We start from the raw sequence: 23,168 nt of genomic DNA, 5'->3' as shown, positions 1-23,168 counted from the left end.
GCAGACGTGTCTTTATGGCCTCTCTCACTAGTCTCCTTCTTGCACAGTTACGATGTTTAGTGTCTTGGATTTTTTTGTATCATCCCCTGACTTATACTTTCCAATGACCTTTTGTTCAGAGTTGCTTAGAGTGTTATTTTATCTTCACGGTATAATGGTAGCCAGGAATTTTGATTAACCAGTGACTAGTCCTTCTAGATACAGGTGTCTCTATACTACAGACACTAAAGACATATTCACTGCACTCGGGTGATTCCCATTTCACAAATTGTGTGGCAGCTAGCACCAGTTGGGTGGAGCTCTGTTGAATTAGGTCAGTCACTTTAAAGGGGGATGAACATTTATACAGTCACATATTCACTTTGATATTAAAGGGGTTTTTTGTATTGTTTTGGTTATAAATATATTGACCATGATTAATTTATAAAGTCAATCATGGTCATATTTGTACACATGAACTAAAATCATGATAAAATACTTTACAATGACCCATTTGGTCAGGTCCTGGGGAGAACTCAGCTCTAAATCCTCAAGTTTTCTCTTTTGAAATTTTACAAATTTCCCTCCAGGTTAAACAAGCTTGCTAACAGCTACATAGTAGCTAACTGTTGTTGACTAGTTGGTTAATAATGCAGATATGCAGGTCACACAATTTATTGCATTTTTTTGAGGGATTTAACTGATTTTGTAATTGATCCCCCTGGTATTTTATAAATTTAAATCCATGCTAACAAGCATGCCAACTGCTGGTCACCAGCACAGAATTGCTGGTCACATTTTCCATGTCTTCATAATTCAGTCTACTTTAGATCAGTTAATGTAGCTACATCTAACAGCTATACCATATGATTCATGCTTCTTGTAACTGTTTAATTACCTATATTTCCTTGTACCTGCACTCATACAGTTCTGCAATTATTTATGCAAGGATTTCTTTTCCCATATTTTCTCCAGTCTGTGATATATAGCCCATGTGATTGTCGATCATGATCATTTATGTTTCTATGCCCATTTAAGTGGACTTTCAGTGATGTGGGCTTGGCAGGCAGAGAGGAGCCTGAGAAGAGAAGATGTGTCTATTAGATCTTATTTATGAGGAGCTGCCTGCTGAAGTAATAACATTTCTGCTGCCTGTGTTGTAAGACTGCAGGCCTGAAAGCACACAACAGTAATGATGCTGTGTATCTGACATGATGCCAGTGAGTGGCCCCATTTCCTCTGACATATCGCCCCATGCTAAGAGTTATAGTCTGCAGCAGAGTACAGTGGAGCAGAAACACACACTCAGCATTCGTAGAGGGAAGAGAGAGCAGAGATGGTATAGAGGATGAATGTTGACCTGCAGATGCTCTAGATCTTTTCACTTGCAGAAATCAATCATTTAAGCACAGCATTTGTAGAAAATTGCATAATATGCAAATCATTGGCATTTCTGGAGATTCTTGCTCCCCCTGTTAATAATGAATCTGTATTTAATGTGGGCTTCAGCTTTTAAGATCTTCTGTTCTTTGTCCTCAGCGCTGATCAGCATCCCTTTATTTAGTCGGTCATATGTTTTCCCCGAAAACCGTAGAGTACGAGCTGTGTGCCACACTTGTTGATTGACTTTGTATGGGTTTTTGAAAGTGACACAGTAGTTTCTCTGTCTATGTGGACACTGCAGTGGCTGCTGTTCTCTCTCTGAGCTGTCACAGTAAAGCTTTGTCGGAGTGAGCATGTGCAAAAGCTCCTTCTGCTCAAAGACAAGCAGATGAAGAAGAACTTCATGGAGCTCAGAGAGAAACAGACATGATGTACTGGAGACATAATAGAGATCATGACAACAATCTTCTCAGTATTTGATTTAACTCTTCAATGTTCAGAAGATGCCCACACAGGTGTTATTAACTTCTTTTTACAATATAACCCTCTCTCCTTTACATCAGGATCATCACAGTAATATTAATCACTGTTTCTTCAGCGCCTAGCTCAATTGCCTTTAATATCTGTTCCAATTTGTGCCTTTTTTTTGTGATGGCGTCACATGAGCCCAGCTTCCACACTTCCACAAAAGGAGGCATTGATGAAGATCCACCGGAGCAAAGAGCAGTCAGGGCTATTCACAGTGCATTTTACAAAATAATTTTTTATTGGACATAACATCAAGCAAATGAAGAAAGGACAGTGTAGTAAAAACGGACCTCATGACCCGTCATTGGCTTGCACAGCATAACACAGTAAAGGGGAACATTAGTGATGTCACATGACCAGCAGGAACAATACAGTTAGTTCACATAGTTCTCCTCTTTGTGTTGATCTGGTTAATCAGTTTGACAGCTTCTAAAGTATTTACAAAGGTCTCCACTTATATTTAAACAAAAAGTACTGATGAACTAGAGAGCATTTTGCAGTATGACCACTACAGAGCACAGAGGCAGCTTTGAGCCCAGTGATCTGCAGGAAAAAAAGGTTTTTAAATGGCACCTCTTTGATTCTGCGTCTTTGAGCGGCTTCAAAAGTGTTCAGAGTCCAGCACACATTGATATTTAACAGGCCGATTGAAGTCTTAATGCCACAGAGGTTAGAGGAGAGCAGGGGGTGGACTGTGTCAGGAGTTGGCCTACTTGGTGGGACATTTAACCTCTGCTTTATTCTCTGCATGAGTGCTAGCTCCAACGCTGCAACACTGAGAGCTACTGAAGCATTCAGGACAGACTGTAACTGTATGGGAATTTTTTTAATGATAAAAGTCCTGTATGCACAGAATAACATCATTTATTTGCGCTCTAATGATGGTAACTAAAATGCAAGTAATGATTTTAATCAGTGAATAATTGTTCTGTTTTTTCTTAGAAAATGTTAGCACTTTAGGATTTCAAGCAGGCTATATTTGTCCCTCTACATGGCATGATCATCAAGGAACTGTGTGCATTAAAGTACAGACACTGATAAGGATGCTGTGGATCAGGGGTAGTGGTGATTGTCTCTTCACTGAAGACTGGGGGTTCAATCCCCAACTCCTGCAGCCACATGTCAAAGTGTCATCGGACAAGACACTGGACTCTGGTTTGTTCCTTTTGCATAGTCAACAGTGTGTAAATGTGTATTAATGTAATATTTATGGACAAGGCCACCCATAAGGGGGTATAAATGGGAGAACTTTCTGGGGCCCAGCAAAGTTGGGGGCCATGGAGGTCAGCAAAATCATCATTCATTTTTAAATATAGCTGTGATAACCATATTTTATTTTTTCACCTGAATACTAACCACTCGTATCAAAGAAACCACATTTTTTAAATTTATGCCATAGTATATAGCCTTCTTAAAAATATAAACCCATTTTCACAAAACAGAAATAAAATGGATTAAAATGGGTTAACAGAGGCAACAAAAAAAAAAAAAAAACAGGCAGAAAGTTGCAAAAATGGGTTGGAAGTGGCAAAAAAGTGGCCAATAATGTGAAAAGCGGTTACAGCTGGTAAAGAATACCTTTAAAGTGGCAAAATGGGTGTTAAAAATGGTGAAATGTGGTTAAAATTGGCAAAAATGGGCACAAAATTGTTTTAAAAAAGAGGTTAAAAATGGCAAAAAAAAAAAAGGTAGAAGTAGTAAGGGTTTGAAAGTGAAACAAAAGGGGGAAAAATTATGTAAATCAGATTAAAAAGTTGCAAAAATTGGTTATATGCCGTAAAAATGGGTAAAAAGGAAGCTAAAACAGGCAAAAAAGTGGTGAAAACATTTTTAACGTGGCAAAACTTGCTTTGAGGCGGAGAAGATATGTGGAAAATTAGGTAAAATTGGATTGAAAGTGGCAAAAAATAGGTTAAAAGATGCAAAAAATTGTCAAAAGTAGAAAAATGGGTTGAGGAAAGTAATAAAAAGGTGTTAAAATGTCTCTTAAATTGGTTTAAAGTAGTAAAAATGGGCTAAAACACAACAATTGTGCAAAACTGATAAAAAAGTGGCAACTGATTGTAGCAAAGTGGGCAGACAAAGTGGTTTAAGTGGGTTTAAAATGGCACAAGTAAATAATTTCTGTCAATGGACACTAGCATCATCTTCCACTACCGTGTTAATGAGGTATGAATGGATAAATACAACCAGCAGCATAAAAATTAGTTTGTCAAAAGTCTAGAAAAGCTCTACGCAAACTCGGTTCTGTTCATCTTTTTACTGTTTTGAATGTCTGGGAGGAAGATGTTCTGCCTCTGAGTGCAAGGAGAGGCTTGAGCCTGTTTTTCACTGAAGATCTGCAATGAAGCTTTGCTTTGACTCCACCTTTTCACTGCTATGTCACTCCCTTCTCTCTCACATCCCTGTTTCTGATTCTATTTTCTGTCCAGTCAAAACATTACTTAAAAAAACAGCTGAGCCGGCAGAGCATGTAGGTACTCTGTGAATGTGAAACTAACGCTGTGCATCACACGCTGGGGCAGTAATATGATGAGTGTTGACAGTACTGTAATGTAATGAATGGGTATTAGATGATAATGAACAAAAAGCTGGACTAAGAAAGCCTTGAGAACATTGCCTTTTCTCTGAGTATTCAATAACATTTGTCTCATCTCTAAAAACTAAATGATTTATGGATCCATTTGGAAATAATTTGCCAGATTAAGCACTTATCACATTTGTTTTGATGTCAAATAAATACCAAAAGTTGAGATTTATGATTTAGTTCATTCAATCATCTGCTGACTTTAGTCCTATATGAATTTGTTTAAATGACATGTTGGCAGTAAAGGAATTTTTATTATTATAACCAAATCAAATGACTGCCAAAAGAGTTTTCCTTCATTGATTAAATGACTGGATATGAAATGGAGACAGTCGTTCCATTCTTTTACCATCTTGGACTTTATTTTTGTCAGTTTTGGCCAACATTTCTGCTGTTTACAATGAAAATGGAATTACTCTTTCACTTTAGAGTGGCAGGATGTGTATTTCCAGTAAATTCATGATGCTGGATGGATGTGAGCATTATGCCAAGGGTTTATCTGCTAGGGCAGAGTTTCACTGCTCTGCCGGCATTTGAGGACAAGGCAATGATTAAAGGGACAGGCTATTGATCTGTTTCGCATTAGGATGAAATGAGCTTGTAGGAGTGATGTGCATGGGTTCATTTAATTTGGCACAAAGCCAAGGTTCAGTACTATGCCCAGACAGCATCCTCTCACTCCAAACATTCAATGAAAGTGCTATGATAGCTAAAATAGTGGTGTAAAGTTTAAAAAATGCCAAGCGTCAGTCAAAACTTTGAGTTATTTCAGGTCACTCTCTGCAGCATTGTGTACAGTCGTAATGGTTTCCTAGCTTTGGCAGAAAGCCCCCCAGTGGCTCTTCAAGGCGGTGGACACATTGTGTGCTCTCTTTCTCTCCTTGTGTATTAGGTATTGAATAAGTGACCTTTCTGGTTTGTATGAGCTCATGGGAAAAGTGGGTGTTTCCACAGGAAGTTAAAGCCTCTCCCTCCCCCCCTCCGTTTCTCTTGCTCTCCCTCTCCATGTAGCCCACGCTCTCCCTCCCCCTCAAACCTTTCATTCTGTCTTATTTTTTTCCACTTTTTCTCACTTCAAGCACTCTTAAGTACCCAACTAAACAATGCTGCTCTCACAGATTCCTGTGTGAACGCTGTGAAGCATGGTGAAGAAAGGCGATGGTGCTGGAGGACTGACAGGGTAGAAATGTAAAGGAGTTGCTCCTCTCTTCCATCTGTTTAACATTAAATCCTCATGGTGGCTGTGTGATTACAGACAGCTGCTCAGGGTCCAGCCCCAGAGGTTCTGCAGAGGTTAAAGCTGTGTGTGTTTGGGGACAGGAAGTGCACAGATACACCCAATCAAATTTCTCTTTGCTTAGATCAATGGCCTTTGCTAAACCACTTTGGCATATAAAGCTCAGGTAATAAAAAGTCTGGCCCAAACAGAGATAACTTTGAATATCAGAGGACCGGGTTTATCCCATCAGGTAGAAAAAGAACATTACAGAAAGTTTAGTTTCTTAAAATATTTCATATATAGGTTATTGTTTTCAGAGTCATCATTATGCCTTAAAATATGCATATTGATTCCACAACAGTGTGATATTTGCTGTCCCTGTGTGTTAATTCAACACTTCTGTTTTGGGGATCACTTAGTCCCATCATAACACTTTCAAAACTTTCACAGTGAAGGTGAAAGTTACAGGGATGTAAATGCCACACCTTGAATTGCCACTGTGAATCTGCCTATAGATGAGACAGTTTAGGATAAGATGATGCTAAATAATACTTAGCAGCTTACTGCTGGCCACAGTGCAAATTTGCAGCTCACCTTAGAACATGTGTTTCTTTGTTATGTGTGCCACCAAAAACATGAGCAAAAGAACCCCAGCAGGGATCATTGTACATCAGGCAACATCTAAACACTCCTAAACACAAAGAAAGTAACTCGGCCCTCACATTCCTCCAGAATTGAGATCGCAGTAGACCTAACACTGGTGGAACAACTCTGTTAAATAACTCCAACACTGAAGATCACTTCACTCTGAATGAAATCACATTGATGCCAAAGTTGATGCCAAACTAGTTGTACTTCCACAATATTTTACCTCCATGTTTATCTTGCATGTGACCTTGTGTTTGTCCAGCTCCATCAGAAAAAGACCCAGGTCTGTATCTAAAGATCGATCACTGGATCACATGAATCAATATCTTAATTAAAAGAGAGACTCTATCTTAATAGAGGGTCAGGTTTTTTAACCCAGGTCTAGTTTTGGCCGTTTAAATGTGTATGGATATCAGATTACATTTGCAGGAAATTGTTCAATGGAAAGAAAAGCATCAATCATGTTTAAGTCTGTTTTATTTTTGAGCGGTTGTGCTAAATATAAGGTGGTAATGTCCTTAAGTCACATTCTGCTGTTGTTGAGCTGAGGCTGTGACCCGGCAGGCTCCAGACAGTCTGGCATGAAGTCTGCTCTTAATTGAAACTGCTGCACTTGGCTCTAGACCACTGAACATGTCTTACAAATGGCACGTCTCACCTGTCAGCTGGAAGGTGACTCACCTCCCCTCCCCCAAACCTTTTTGTTTGTGTATGATGGTCTCTGTTATCCGGGTTATTGTAGCTGATGTGTCAGTTGTAGTTTTTTCTGCCTTGTCAGCAGCTTAGTGACGCTTAACTCTCTCTGTAAGAAATTCTAAAGGTATTTCTCCATATATTACTTTTTCTGTTGGGAAATTTTAGTCTCAAAAAGCTGTTCCTCAGATACTTGCCAATTTGAATCAAAGGTGTGAGAAGTGTCTCTCACTGTAGTACAATTCAATCCCAGAAAAACATCAATAGGTAATGAGAGCCAAGTCTTACTGCTGCACTGCAATGACATGCCGCTGATTCAGAAGCTTATTTTTGTTGTTTGCAGCAATCATCCAAATGATCTTTCCTCTGTTTTTCATGAACCGAGCCTACTTTAAATTTGTGGAAAGCACATCTCAACAACACTGCTGCTCACTTTTAGTTCATTTTGCAAAATGCATGTAACCACACAAGCTCATTTTCCCACCCACTTCTGCATCCACATCTTGGTGATTGTACTGAGCTTTTCAGCAACACAAGTTTAGTAATAATTGATGCTTTTACTTAGAATTATATGTTCAATGCTTTTCTTGCTATTACAAATGAAAGCATATCTTGTTGCTTGTACTATCTTCAGCAAAAAATGTTGTTTTTTTGGTGCAGCAATTGAGGAAGTGTGAAAATTCTAAATCTGCAGATGTAGACAGAATTGTTCCTAGAATAATACTTCTACAGAATGGCATTCAACCTACATTTTTCTTTAATTAAGGAAAAACTACGGCTGATGATTCTTAAGTCAGAGTCTGTGAATCCTCATTTGGCACGAGGCCACGCTGAAGGTAATTAACTCCTCACAGTGCTGATGACTATTTGTATTAGCTCAGCATTCTCTCTCATTATGACAATCTAGTAGTCAGACACATTATTTCCCCTCATCTGTGTAGGTGCTGTGTGTTTTTCTTAATTAACTGCCTGAGGTTTTCTCTCTTTTTTTTGCAGTGAAATCTCGGTTTTCGTTGTGTTAGTGCTGAGTCAGTAGTTTTGTACTCTGTGGGGTAAATGACGCTTTATCTGTTAACAGCTTTAACCAAACAAGTAGGATAACCGACAGGGATGGAAAATAGATCTATATTTAGTGTTAGTAGAGCTGTTTGTGTGCAGAGGAAGTGGGTGCATAGTGGAAGCATGATGCTGATTACACACGCCTACACATCTCACCCATTCTTGCTTTCCTCAAGGCGGGAAACCGGCAGCTGTGAGAGACAGGATTCATTGGGTTATGTCTCAATAAGGCAGTTATGAAGTGAATGCTAGAAATACCTGATGTTAGTTTTATTCAAATAATGAAACCTGGAGCTTACACTATGACAAACATTGATGTGATGCTGTCTTTGTTGTTTATTTTGCACAGATCTGTCCAATCTTACTCAAGTCTTTCAATGCCTCACTGCTGCTAAAAGCATTACATTTTCCTGAAAGCTAAAGAAAACTACTGTAGTAGTGGAAACCAGGCAATGGATTTCAACTGGTTGGGCATCAGGACTCATATTAGCTCTACATGAGAAAACATGAACCATTAAAATAAAATGTTTCATCAGTCAAATCTATGTAATAAATAAGTACCTCATTATACCTCATTATTACAGACGGACATGCATTTACATTTCATTTTACTGTACTTCTCTGAGAAAGCATTGAAGTTTTGGTCATTTCTTGAGGAATTTCTTCATTATCTTGAATTTACCAGTTCTGTTATACAGAAAAAAAGTAAGTTGAAATCTTGAAAAATTGACTGAAATTTACTCATTTTCACAGGAAATCAAAGTAAAACTAAATGGATGGCCATACAATACTGTGCAGAACTTTTCAGCATGTTTTAGCCAAACATTGCACAGTAAGGCATGTAATGGTGAGTAAGCCCACCTAAGGACTGTCACAGCAGCTGTGCTCTGAGTGTCTTTGCATATCACCAGAAGCATGGGGAAGTAATCTGTTAATAAGAACGCCTACACCTTTAGAGCAGAGGAAGGGGTGGATCTGGTGAGTAAGCACAACCTAGGTTACAGTAAGGGCAGGAAGTAAGGTTGCCATGAGCCCCTGGACGGGCTGTGGATGTCCCGTGGACCTGAAAACTGCAGATGTTCTCTGGGTGCAATACCAGGGGGTAAAGAGCCAGACAAAAGAAGTGCAATCGGGACATACCATAGCTGCTGAGTGACACACTTGTTACACAGACCTTTTATGATTCTCTTCAGGTCTTGTCCTTTACAAGTTTTCCATGTAAGAATCAAACAAACAAACAAACAAACAAACAAACAAACAAATAGCACAACAACAAAAAACTATATAGGGAAGCCCTAATAAGACATTCATCCATACCTTTTAATTGACCCAGTATACTTCTCAAGATTTTGACTAATTTATCTCAGGAGTTCAGTGCTGGTTTTCTTAAGATAACGGGCTGATTCACACATATCCACACACATATTTCCTGGCCTGTCTCTTTTTCATCTTTTTCTTGTTCATCTTATATATAATGATGATAGTAACTTCTTAGGATATTGACAAATGACTTTATTCATTCTGGAAAAAGCTGAGATAATTAGATAAGTTGTTATTTGAAGAAACAACCACAATTAACTACTAAATTAATTATCACAGAAAAAGTTGATGAAAAGTTATCAAAATTAAAGGGATATATGTAATACGTGTTATCTAGAGGCTTCTGTAAAAACCAGCATTGAAACTTTATGAAGACCAAGCTTAGCTTAAGTTGACAGCAGGTTCATCTGCTGCATCTGACATCAGTTCAGTAGTTCAAAACGTTGCTCAAGCAGAAAAAAATAATGATTTTATGGTTGCAGTGTCTCTAACATGATGATTTGCCTCTTTCTTTTTTATTGAATGATTTTCGTTGGATTAGTTTTGGATGTGACTGTGATGATCAGTCAAAGGTTTCAATTTGAACTTGAATCGTGGATACAAACATAGCTATCAGTAAGACAATTTTCAGCCCTTTTCCTTTTTTTTCTTTTTTATGTTGTGATTTCATGCTCAGTCCGTCTGTGTTTCTCAAAACATCCAGATCAGAAACATCTCTGCACAAAAAGCTGTGCTGCAACTGCGATTTCTCCACCGGCCTCTGTGTTCACAGTAACTGGCCTCTAATTTTTTCCCAGTGCATGAGCTTTATGTGTGTGTGAGGGTGTGTGCGTATGTGTGTGTGTGTGTAAGTGGGTGGGTGGGTGGAGGGCTGGGATGTATGGCTGGAATGCTGGAGGGGAACTGAGTGGCAGGTTTGGACTTTGAGAGGTAGGCGGGGCAGGGAGGAACATGCTGTTTGTGACATCACCACCACCCAAAAGGCCGGGCCAGCTGCCTGCTGCAAAGGTGGGGTTTCCTTCCTGTTGAGCTGACCGGGACCGAGTGCGGCCTGACCCACCTCGCCACCGACATTCAGACTGATCCACAGCTTGGTTCAACAGGGTTCTGGGATATGCATTCCTGTCCTGCATTATATGCATTCCTATGCAATCCTTTTATTTTGCAAAGCTGTGGCACCTGAGGCTTTAATCCAAGGAAGCCAGTAATCCTGTTTTATCAACTTGCAAGTACATGCTTACCTGCAGTAGACGGCTATGCCGTGTCAAAATAGTACTTTCATTCTGTAGCAAAACCTGATAGAAGACAGTAGAATGTCAATAAGTACTTTGATAATCCATTAACAAACATCTGTGGCTTGAAGTTCCAACAATTAAAGACCTCTTGAATTAATATATATATATATATATATATATATATATATATATATATATATATATATATTTCTACATTTATTGTCTGTTTGGGTATACTTTAGGACAGTGATTCTTAACCATGGGGCCAGCGCCCACCAGTGGGCCGCCAAAAAAATCCTTTTTTTCACCTGTGGCCCATGAGGGCGCCAGGAGTAAGTATTGGCCGCAAGACGCTCAGTTGTAATACACCTCCCAGCCACTTGGTGACAATAATGCGTCAGTCAGTTGACTAACAAGCTCAAACAAGTAGGAGAAGACAGCCGCGAGTCTGGAGCAGAAGTCATGAATAAGTTGTTAAGTGAAAAAATGATGATGAAAGTACAGAAGCGGATTAGGCCCATTTTTGATGGATAAAATAATTTTGGGCAAGTTGAGATTAAAGTTGAAATGACAAGCATAAAGTCAAAATTCCGAGAATAAAGTTGAAACACAATTTTGAGATTAAAGTTGAAATGACGAGAAAAAAGTGGAAACTTGTTATTAACAGTGAATCATAGACACTGTGTGTTTATGCGCTGTGTGTTTATTGTTGTTAAATCCAATAATGAGGTATAATTTCACATATTGACTGATATGAGGCATAAGGCTGTAGAGACAGACATGATTCTCTGTTATTGTCTTAAATACTCATGCATTAACAGGAGCACAGCAGCACTCATGTCTCTCTTCCTCTTCCTCTTCTGTTTGATCACCTGTAGGTACATTGGATATAGTTATTGAATACAAATCAAATCAAGAGTATGATTTCCAATTCAGTGTTAAAATTTGAATGGCCTGGGCCCCTCTGTACTGGAAAGGTTGGGCCCCGAGGTCAAAAAGGTTAAGAACCCCTGCTTTAGGAGACAGTTCAGTGAGCTTAAGAAAGTGTTATGTCTTTACTTTCTCTGACACTCCTGAGAGGGTGCTTTCACAATACCCTACCTCCATTATAGTAACTAGGAATCCCTAGATACATTGGTTTAACATTGGTATCAGCCCTAATGGCCCTTATGATAAACATTAACCATCGGCAAATAATGTGGGCAGGAACAGATGTCCAAAGCAAATGTTTCTCTGTTGTATGGTATTAATTTAATGCTGGAATTTAGTAACCTTGTAAAGCAGATGGATTCACCCGTTCCCGTGTTTCTCACTGGCAAATCCATCTTTTAAGCTTCCGTCTGAACTGTTTGGGCCCGGTTAGAAAGTGACAGGACCAATTAGCGTTAAGGGGCAGTACTTTCGGGAGCGGCACAATCATGTCGTACGCAAGCAGCGAGAAGAGGCCGGTGCAATAATGGCGGAACATATTAGAGTGGCTGCTGCTAAGGTGTAAGTTTTATCAGAACTTGACAACATTTCTTCGTTAAAAGAAGAACAAAGAATGACAGTGAGTTGTTTTCTATTCAAAAATGACAAAAGTCGTGTACGTCCATGGCTGTACTTTTACTCTTTTCATGCAGTCATACTCTTGCTATCATCTTAACTTTGGAAGATGGCCTGAATGTGAACGTGTTTCAGCACAGAGTGTGTGCCACTTGTTGTGGTCTCTATGCTGTCAGTGTCTAATCAAAGACCCTAAAAGGACATGCATTTCTGTGTTGACTGTTAGTCTTTACTAACCTTGCAAAGCAGATGGATATGCCCGTTTCCATGTTTCTCATTGGAGAATCCATCTGCTTTGCAAGGTTAGTAATCCATCTCGCAAAGCTCCCATCTGAACCATTTTGGCCAGGTTAGAAAGTGACAGGACCAATCAGCGACAAGAGGCAGTACTTTCAGGTGCAGCAGAGTCGTGACTTGAACAAGCAGCAGCAAGACCTGGTGCAGTTATGGAGGAAGAGATTAGTGTGGATGCTGCTAAAGCGCCAGTTTTATCAGAACTTGACAACATTTCTTCATTAAAAGAAGAACAAAGAACAGCAGTGAGTTGTTTTCTTTTCAAAAATGACAAAAGTCGAGTACTTACATGTCTATAGTTCCCATGTTTCGCGTTATTCCTCAGTAGCTGATAGCCGCTCGATAGCGGCTATGTCATGTGTTTTGTTGCTCTGATTGGCCCGTAGAGATGTGACAGACAGAACATTCACCCAATCACACTCCGAGTTTTTGTTCAAAGCCTTTGCCTTTTCTCAAACGTTTCCTATTGAAGCTTTCCCTGATGGACGTGTGAAACAAATCCATCTGGCGTGTCAGGTTAAGTCTTAACTGTTATGCACTTGAAAAGTTTTGTTGCTTGGAGTTTTCTCCTTTTCCAGTCTTTTCTTTCTGCACTTCATATTATTGTCACAGCACTGAACACTGTTGTGGCACATCTCATATTTTCTGACATTGTACAAGCCCAGAGCAGCTGCTCACTTAAACTTTGTGGCAACTGTTCCGGCTCATACAGCCTGAGTCACTGTGTTTGAGCAGCCTGTTTTATCTGATGAAGTCATGTTCTAATGTAAGGAATTATAGGTCATATTACTGGACATGACTCAGGCTGGCTTATGTCACACAGTTATTGGTAGTCCTCCTGAGTCATGCTTTTCTCCCCATTTGCCTGCTGCTCTAGTTGCAGGCCCTGCTAGCTATGGCTCTAGCGCTGCTGGCACTGCAGAACAGCCTCATCTATCACGGGAAACAGCTCTGAGAGAGTCAGCTCAGCCAGAACACAGCTCAGCAGCTAGCCACACCACCCATCCATGTGCAAAGAGGTGAAGGAGGAGTAGCCAGAGGAGCGCCGCGCTCAATGCGGCTGCCGGAGGTTGACAGAATAGGAATAAGGGGTTGATGGGAAGCTGAGGTCACGTGCTGATGGAGCTATGGCTGAGAGAGAAGTGGTGGAGGGTGGGACCAGTAACACAATAAAGTTTTTTTTTTTTTTCGTCTCTCTGTCTCCGTCTGGGCGTCTGGAGGCACACTGGCAGAGCAGATGCAGAGCAGTGAAGCACAGTCAAGGGTACACGGTAATACTGCTGAATTATTGAGCAGTGGTGAGTGGATGTGACACAGGCCGGCATGCATTCTGCAGAGCGACAGGAGGAGTGGAGGGGAGAGATTACCTGCAGCAACAGAGAGAAAGAGAGCTGCAGGTGAGAAGGAAACATTTGGAAACAAGATATGAAAGATGCTTATGAACATTCACATACAAAGAGCTCGACCTACTGTGGGTTATGATCAGAACTGATTACTGAGTTCAAAAATAATCATATAATAGGATAACATAAACATTTAAAAACATTATTGTAGTCAAAATTGGCTCTTCTGAATAAAACTGTGGCACTTTTTGAAAATAAAGCATGTAATAAGCAAGTAAACTCACCATAAATTAGACACTTTTTGATATTTGTTAGAGAAAACATCCATCAATCAACCAACCAACAAAGGTAGACTGATACACACTACATGGGTAAAAACCTATTAATTATTGAATCCCGGCGTTTCAATCAGACCTGATGCCACAATCAACCACCTAACCATGCAGTTTACATTTGAAAGCATTTGTGATACAATGGGTCATTCTGAAGAGCTCGGTCACTTTAAGCGTGGTACTGTAATGGATGCCACCTGTGCAACAAGATAGTTTGTGAAATCTCACCCCTGCTTGATATTCCTCAGTCACCTGTAAGTGATAATATTATAAAGTGGAAGTGTTTAGGAACAACAGCAACTCAGCTGCAAGGCGGAAGACCACATAAAATAACAGCGGGCTCAACGACAGCTCAGGCACATGGCACATAAAAGTTGCCGACGCACTGCTGATTCCATCGCGGAAGGGTTCTGAACTTCCACTGGCATCAATGTTAACACAATTACTGTGTGATGGGAGCTTCATGGAACTGGTTTCCATTACTAAGCAGCAAGCATGCAAGCCTCACATCACCAAGTCCAATGACCCTTTTTTATTTCAACATGACTGTGCTCCAGTGCACAAAGCAAGGACTATAAAGATATGGTTTGATCAGTTTAATGAGGAAGAACTTCAGAGCACTGATGTCAGCCCCATCGAGCACCTTTAGGATGAAGTGGAGCAGAAATTATGAGCCAGGCCTTCTTTTCCAACATCAGTACCTGACTTCTTAAACGCTCTACAGAATGAATGGGGACAAATTCCCATCGACACAATCCAAAATCTTGTGGACAGCCTTCCAAGAAGAGTGGAGGTTGTTATAGCTGAAAAAGGCAGGCAACATCATAATAAAGTACATGCATTTGAATACAATGACAGTCCATGTTGGTGTCATGGTCAGGCAGCTGAATACTTTTGTCCATGTAGTTCATGTCGTATTTAAAGTAGAGATGCACTGATAGATTAAAATGACAGTTTAAAAACCATTAGTTCGTCCAACAGGTGACTTCTTCTGCTTAATAATAAAGCCTCTTCTTTGAATCAGAAGTAAGGTGTATTATATTGATTGGACACAACAGATACACACTGGCAGCTGATATCTGTTTATGCCACATTATTGGCTGATAGCTGATGTTTGTCAGCAGGGCCAATATCAGGTGATACTGATGATATTGATGTGCAATTCTAATCAGACAAAGTCATGGGCCGGATTTTTCCCTGACTCTCCTTCTTACTCATTTCTGTTTATACTATAATACATGCAGCATAAAGATGAGATGTAAATATCTTTACACACACTTTAAGCTCTAATTGCATCCCTGGCAGGTAAATTAGCATCCTGTTTCATTTTGCCAAAACAGCACTCACAGTTTCTCATTCAAACAACCTGCCTATACAAGTAAAAGTTTAATCTTGCTTGTTGTTTGAATGACAGGAAGTCTTGTCTGAATTTTGTTTTCCATGATCACTCCATGTCTTAGGGTGTTGGTTTGACAGCCCCCGAGCACTCCCCTCAGCTGTCACCACTTAACTAGTCCCTGAAGAGAGCCAGGACTACAAAACATGGGAAAAATGTAAAAAATGCATGACTCCTACTCCACCACCTCCTCCTCCTCCTCCCTGGCTCTCTGTCTCCCCCCTCCTCCCGGCCCCACCCGTCCAGTTTTGGGTTACTAGGAGACCAGAAATTGTCCCCAGAATGAGAGAATCAAAGGCTTTGGGGGAGTGAGTGGTGTGAGTGTAGCAGCTGAGGAAACCTCTTGTAAATGTGTTATTAGCATGAAAAGCAGCCCGCTGTCTGAACTTACGCAGTAGTTGTGGTGCGAGGGTATATTTACTTCACACTCTTTGTGCAAGCGTGTGCAGACAGCGTGTTTACCTCCTGTCTGCAGAAGGGCAGTAAAGGTAGAGGTCAGTAAGAATGTCTGTGCTGTTTTCACCAAAAACACAAGGACAGGGTGGCTGTTTGGGCTCATGTACAATGAAGCCAGCTGGTTTTAGTTTCTGTTGCTTTGACATAAATTCATACTTTTTCCAAACTGGATTTCACTTTGTTTCAATATGTAGCATATTCAGAAGATCCAGTCAGAAAAATACACTTAAGCTTGTTGCGTTCATGGACACAGGTCTTCCTGAATGCAGTGTCAAAGAAATGTAAAAGCTGCAAAAATGAATTATTGATGTAGGTGAAACAGTGCAGGGAACATCCCAGAAAATATACTGTCACCAAAGCTTTCTGGTTTCTCTTATACTCACTACAAAGATCTCTATATCGATGATAATCTTTACCAAAATTATCCTACTGGTTGCCAGTGTTCCAAAGAAGACACATTAGTGATCTGACCCTGTGATCATTTAGCACAGGAATATTGGTTTGATTAAAAAGTGTCAATGTAACAGGTTGTTAAAGATGGTGGTATTTCAGACAGTCAAGACCTTTTTTATTTTACTTATTTAAAAAGCTTTGGTATAATCTCACTTCTATGCATTACTGATGTCTTTTAATTTTATATCCCAGTCAGATCACTACGATACTCTCCTGCTTTTTCTGTGGATTGCACAAAAGTCCTGACCTTGCCAAGCTGATGAATCATCCAGATACCATGTCTGTAAATCCACCTTGCAAGCGTCTGCAAGCCTGTAAACAATGGCGGAGCAAAGAACAGGGTATGGGGATTGGTACAAGAACTCAAGTATAGGGATGGGAATCGAGAACCGGTTCCAATTGGTTCAATCCATGAACATTATTTAGATTTAATCTTAACAGTTCCCTTATCAGTGCCTTACTTTCGCATGCCTATAAAAACATGGAGAGGCAGTCAGCGGGAAAAATAACAGAGAAGACAAGGAAGTAAATATGGCCGACAGTCAGAAAAACAGGCGAAGTGGTCAAAAGTGTAGCTTCATTACTCAAAAAAATGACATGAACAACATAACGTGCAATGTCTGTCCAACAGGGATTTCATACAAGGCATGCATCTTTTTGCACAAGAACTGTTAATTTTGTCCAAGATTTTAGTTTATTTTTACACTTCCTGAAATCTGTGATCCAGTGACTAGATTTATATTTCTTTTAAAGGTTTACCTTTTAAAGAAAATGATCAGTACAATTGTATTCTAATTCAAGTTCAGAGATTGAAGACCCAGAGAGCAGTTTGTTTTAATTGCGACATTTCCAACAAAAAAAGAGAAAATTTGTATATTGTAGCAAGTTCTCCTCCTAAACACTTAATGTAAAAAAATCATTCACAGTAATGATAAGGGAATCAATAAAGAATTGAATAAATAAGAAGAATCAATAATGGCATTGATATCAAATAAAATCTTGTCAGTTTTTATCTCTACTCAAGTACTTGCAGGGGCCGTTATAACTGGAGTAATGGTTTAACATGAATGAGTTGACAGCGAGGCTGAATAATGTTTTGACCGTCTCGTTCATACTAAGAAGCTCCATGCTTCCTTTATATTTATTTAATAGCCCTCAGTTACACTATCATCTCTTGTAACATTATTCAGAGATTGGATGTGAAGTGATGAGGGGGGCAAGAGGTTACAAAATAGCACTGTGGGCCACCCGCTGCCGATGTATATATACAGTGCTTAACAAATTTATTAGACCACCTGTCATATTTGTCTCAGAGACCATCCAGCATCATGAAGTGCTTTAATGCGGACTCTTCCATTTTCAGTGAGCTCTCCACGTTTTACCATTTTGAACAGGAATGAGGAATTTCGAACTAAATTCACTTTTTTATACCCAAATTTGAGCCGGCTCACTGGGCTTCTCTGAGAAGTCTGAAATTAATCAAGCATAACATTCAAGCACTAAAACTCATTTTTCTGTTCAGGAATGCAAGTAAATAGCTATAATTTCACATATTAAACAAGAAATAATAATGTGCTTTACTATGTTTTCAGTTTTTTTGTAAACCAGTACATTTGAAAATTCATGGATAACAATAATAATTATATTTTAGCATTAAAAACATCATTTGGGTTAAAGAGCTTCTACATATTGGTGTATTAACCTTTGCTAAAACATAAAAAATGATTTTGGTGATTAACAATGCTGTTAATTTTTGGGCAGTTGTGGCATAAACCTTACTTTGGGTGGTGGTCTAATAAATTTGTTAAGCACTGTATATATTTATTAAACAGTAATTATGACTTGCAAGGATTCGGGTCCTCATTTATCAGGCTGTGTGGATACTTGAATCCTAAAACTACAGTAAAATCCCAGCCCAGAACCACACTAAAATTTTTACTTGATGGGAAAGATGTCTTTGCTTGTCTTTTGACCAGCTTCAGCAAAAGTTGGATTTACCAACTAACGCTACTGATAGCGAAGAATCATGTATGAACACAACAGCTTCCAAGCTTGCTAAATGAAGTTCATTATCTGTGGTAGCAGTGCTGTCTGTGCAATATGTTTTGTTGCCTTTATTGGTCCATAAAAAACATGTTGGAGCTATTCACATTATTTCATCTGGTTTGATAATTTCACATTTATTTGTTTTTTTATATGTTCGGGGAAGATTCTTAATGATTGATTTTGATATTGCTATTTTTTTTTTTTTGTTTATAGTATTTGAGTATTGATAAGTGCTTTATTTTGATAGACTCTGTAGTTTTGGCACCAAAAGTGCTATAGAGAATGTTGTTTTTGCCAAAAGGCATGAGTCAGAAGCACGCCAGGAGAATGCCAATCATTTTTAAGACACTAGATCATTTTTAAGAGACACTAGAGAAACATACACATTTTTTGATTCTGTGTAAGATCCATTATCCCCATGCCACAGTGGTTGGTTTGATTTTTTATTTTTTGTTTTTTTTTTTTTTGTTACTTGATAAGGAAAAAACATAGCTACAGAACATAACAGACAAATATTTATTTTACATTACATTACCTTTTTATTTGTAATGTTAACAATGCTGATGGCAAAATAAAGGTAGAAATGGACAAAGTTGGTTAAAAGTGGCAAAAAATGGCAGAAATAAGGAGTGAACATTGGTTAACCCTTTAACACCCAAGCCTTTAAAAAGTCTGTCTGGACTCTTACTTTTTTAATCATAAAAGCCCCAGAAAATATTCTGCGAGTAAGTTCTTATGCCTATTTTTCCAGAATACTTAGAACTTGTCTGGTAGTTATTTATGAATTTCTGGATGTTAAGAGTGTTTTAACAGTTTAAAATGAATAAAAACAAAAGGCAAGGCAAGGCAAGTTTATTTGTATAGCACATTTCAGCAACAAGGCAATTCAAAGTGCTTCACACAGTTCATTAAAATACATTGACAAAGGGAAAAAGAAACACAGTGAAAACATTCTAAACGAAGCATGTAAAAGGTGATTAAAAACAGCAAATAAGACCCACACAAGATAGACACATCCCTAGTGCCATTTGTCTGAACTTTATATGTAAAACAGCAGATAAAATCCAAAAAAGATCAAAACACACAAAAAGTTTAAAAAACCAATAAAGATAAAACAGATATTAAAGTAAAAGCCACAGTGCAGAGTTTGAGCAAAAATGGAACATTTGAAAAGTAAAATGTTTTTTTAGTCAAAGGCAGCAGTGAACAGGTGTGTCTTCAACCTTGATTTAAAAGAACTCAAACTCTCAGCAGACCTGATGTTTTCTGGGAGTTTGTTCCAGATATATAGAGCATAGTAACTGAACGCTGATTCTCCATGTTTGGTTCTGACTTTAGGGACACAGAGCAGACCTGCACCAGATGACCTGAGCAGTCTGGCTGGTTCATGCTGGACTCTCTGATGTATTTTGGGCCTAAGCCATTCAGTGCTTTATAAGCTATCAGGAGGATCTTAAAGTCTATTCTCTGAGAGACAGGGAGCCAGTGTAGAGACCTCAGAGTGATATGGTCCACTCTCTTGGTCTTAGTGAGGACTCAAGCAGCAGCATTCTGGATCAGCTGCAGCTGTCTGATGGACTTTTTAGGCAGACCAGTAAAGCTACTGTTACAGTAGTCAACTCGACTAAAGATAAATGCGTGGACCAATTTCTCAAGGTCCTGCTGTGACATTAGTCCTTTAATCCTATAAATATTCTTGAGGTGATAATACGCTGACTTTGTAATTGTTTTTATGTGGTTTTTGAAATTTAGGTCTGAATCCATGACAACACCCAGATTTCTGGCCTGGTCTGAGGTTTTTAACTGAAGTGACTGGAGCTGAATGCTGATTTTTAGAGATTCCTCCTTGGGTCCAAAAACAACTACCTCAGTATTTTCTCTGTTTAACTGGAGAAAATTATGGCACATCCACTCAGTAATTTGTTCCATGCATTTACCCAGTGCTTGTAAGGGGCCATGGTCACCTGGGGACATGAAATGTAGAGCTGTGTGTCATCTGCATAATTATGGTAATTTATTTTGTTGTTTTCTATGATCTGAGCAAGGGGAAGCATGTAAATGTTAAATAGAAGAGGCCCCAGGATGGAGCCTTGGGGGACTCCGCATGTAATTTTGGTCTGCTCAGATTTAAAGTTACCTATTATGACAATCAAGAACGTTGCCAGACAGTCATACCCAATTTTCCAGTATATATTACAATTTATTACAATATATTACTTGCGGTCGACTGTGTCAAATGCAGCACTGAGGTCCAATAACACTAAGACTGAAGTTCTGCCATGATCTGTGTTTAAGCGAATGTCATTAAACACTTTGACCAGAGCGGTCTCAGTGCTGTGATGTGGTCTAAAACCTGACTGGAAGACGTTAAAGCAGTTGTTCACTGTTAGAAAATAATTTAGCTGTTGAAACACGGCCTTTTCAATAACTTTACTTAAAAAAGGAAGATTTGATATCGGCCTGTAGTTATTCATTAAGGTCTTCTCTAGATTGTTCTTTTTTAAAGAGCGGCTTAATAACAGCTGTTTTCAGGGTCTGTGGGAAGACACCTGTGATTAGAGACGTGTTTACAATCTGTAACAGATCAGATGTCATGACATGTGAAACCTTTTTGAAAAAAATCTGTGGGTAAAACATCCAGACAGCAGTAGGAGGAGTTCAGTTGGTGTAAAATGTCCTCCAGAATTTTGTCTTTGATTGGATTAAACTGTGTCATGGTGTTTAAGTTGTTTTTAGATGCACATAGCACAGATCCGGAACCTGGTGTGGATGGACTCACTGCCAGTCTAATATTCTGAACTTTCTCTCTAAAGAAAGAAGCAAATTCATTGCAGGCCCTAGTGGAGTGAAGTTCAGGTGCTATTGACACAGGGGGGTTTGTTAATCTCTCAACAGTAGAAAACAACACTCGAGCATTATTTTTGTTTCTGGTGATCATGTCTGAGAATAAAGACTGCCTTGCATTCCTCAGCTGCAGATTATAAACTGCAGATTATAAGGAATTTGATTTTTAGATTTAAATGAGAAAAGGTTAAATTACCGTAATGACCACATTGGCTGTGAAGCACAACATCTCAGCTATCAAAAATTTTTACGATGGCACAAACTGTCAGATAATTACGGTAATGAAAAAGTATGCTTGCCAAAAGGTGTCATGGGCAATGCACTAGGTATATAGAGTTTAAAGGGTGGCAAAAAATGGGTATAAACTGGCAAAATAGGTTGAAAGAGGCAAAAAGTTAGATAAAAGCAGCAAACATGGTTTACAAAAAGCAAAAAAGGTGCAACAATGGGCGAAAAATGGTGAAAAGCAGTTTAAAGGTAGCATAAATGGGTGGCTAAAGTAGTATAAAGTGGTAAAAGCTACAATCATTGGTTGAAAGTGGCAGAAATTGGGGGAAAAAAATGTTGAAAATGGTAAAAGGGGGTTTAGTGGGGGGAAAATTGGCAAAATGGGCAGAAACAGTGATGACAAGGAGTCAAAAAGTGGCATTAATGAAAGATTTAAACTAGTGCTGTCAAACGATTAAAATTTTTAACCAGATTAATCACAGGGTTGCTATGGATTAATTTCAATTAATCATGATTAAATATCATTGATTTTTAATTATATTAATCACGTTTGATTTTGTATATGCAAACAGACTCAATCTCTGACAAATGTATGCTTCACTTTAATGTGGTATTTTAAGCTGGAAGTTCTTTGGTGAAAAGAAAACTCCTTCCTGCAGAATGTGCATAATACTTTATGTCGGTCGACTGTTCCGTCTTTTTTTTTTTTTTTTTCGAACTCAAATTTCCCATCAAGAGGGCCAACGTGCTGTTTAGCGTCTTCCATATCGAGTTGGTTGGTCATTCTTGGATCAACGGCCCATTTGCGCATGCGCGGTGGCATGCTCAATGGTAACCCTACTTGGACAAACTGCCCGAAACGCATTGCCAGAGACGTTTCAGGGATTTTGAGTCGTTCTGCGCTGTAGATGGGCTAATTGTGTTAAAATTTTTGATCAGATTAATCATGATGATGGATTAATCGGCATTAACGCGTCACATTGGATAGCCCTAATTTAAACGTTGAAACCCAATAACAGTTTGACATTTTTTTCTGCTCCAAAATAAAGTAACTTTTAGCCAGGATGCAAGCACAAGTTCTGCTATCAACAGACGTGCATTAATTTCACAACTCATTCACTTGGTTTTTAGGGGCCCAGACAATTCTGTATGCAGTCCTGCCAGCATGCTAGTGTTTACTTCTGTTTTCTTTATTTCTGGAAAACTGCCTTTTTAAGTTACATTTTGTTGTTTTCAGTCTGTTTCTTTGTGAAGCCAGTTACATTGAAAGGAGATGCATTTAAGTAGACAGTAATTTCTGTCCAGTTAAATGCAGGAAATTTAAAGGTACAGCTCTCTGGCACTTCACTTGTTCCTTTTAAAAAGCCCTTCGTAGGCCTGGTGCACACTCTTAGAATGTAAAAGATTTACAGCTCATGTTTCAACCTGTCATAATGTTTCATCCCCAGAGGTTCTGTTTCTCACACTCCTTTCTTTTTCTCTCCTGCAGTCGTACTTTGTCACCGACTATGACCCCACGATTGAGGACTCCTATACTAAGCAGTGTGTGATCGACGAAAGGGCGGCCCGGCTCGACAGTG

The 23,168-nt window shown here is 39.1% G+C and overlaps 1 protein-coding gene across 1 annotated transcript in view; it reads left to right on the top strand.

Annotated features, from left to right (window-relative positions):
- rras2 (RAS related 2) overlaps positions 1-23,168 on the top strand; it is a 54,086-nt gene that overhangs the window by 21,001 nt on the left and 9,917 nt on the right. Inside the window, exon 2 of the mRNA XM_041790260.1 lies at positions 23,078-23,165. Within this exon, the coding sequence (XP_041646194.1) occupies positions 23,078-23,165 (88 nt within the window). The remainder of the gene's footprint in view (positions 1-23,077; positions 23,166-23,168) is intronic.

The sequence above is a fragment of the Cheilinus undulatus genome, linkage group 1, assembly GCF_018320785.1.
Source record: "Cheilinus undulatus linkage group 1, ASM1832078v1, whole genome shotgun sequence".
NCBI classification, from domain to species: Eukaryota; Metazoa; Chordata; class Actinopteri; order Labriformes; family Labridae; genus Cheilinus; species Cheilinus undulatus.
The sequence above is the reverse complement of the archived record's forward strand: the minus strand, read 5'-3'. Positions and strand labels throughout refer to the sequence as shown.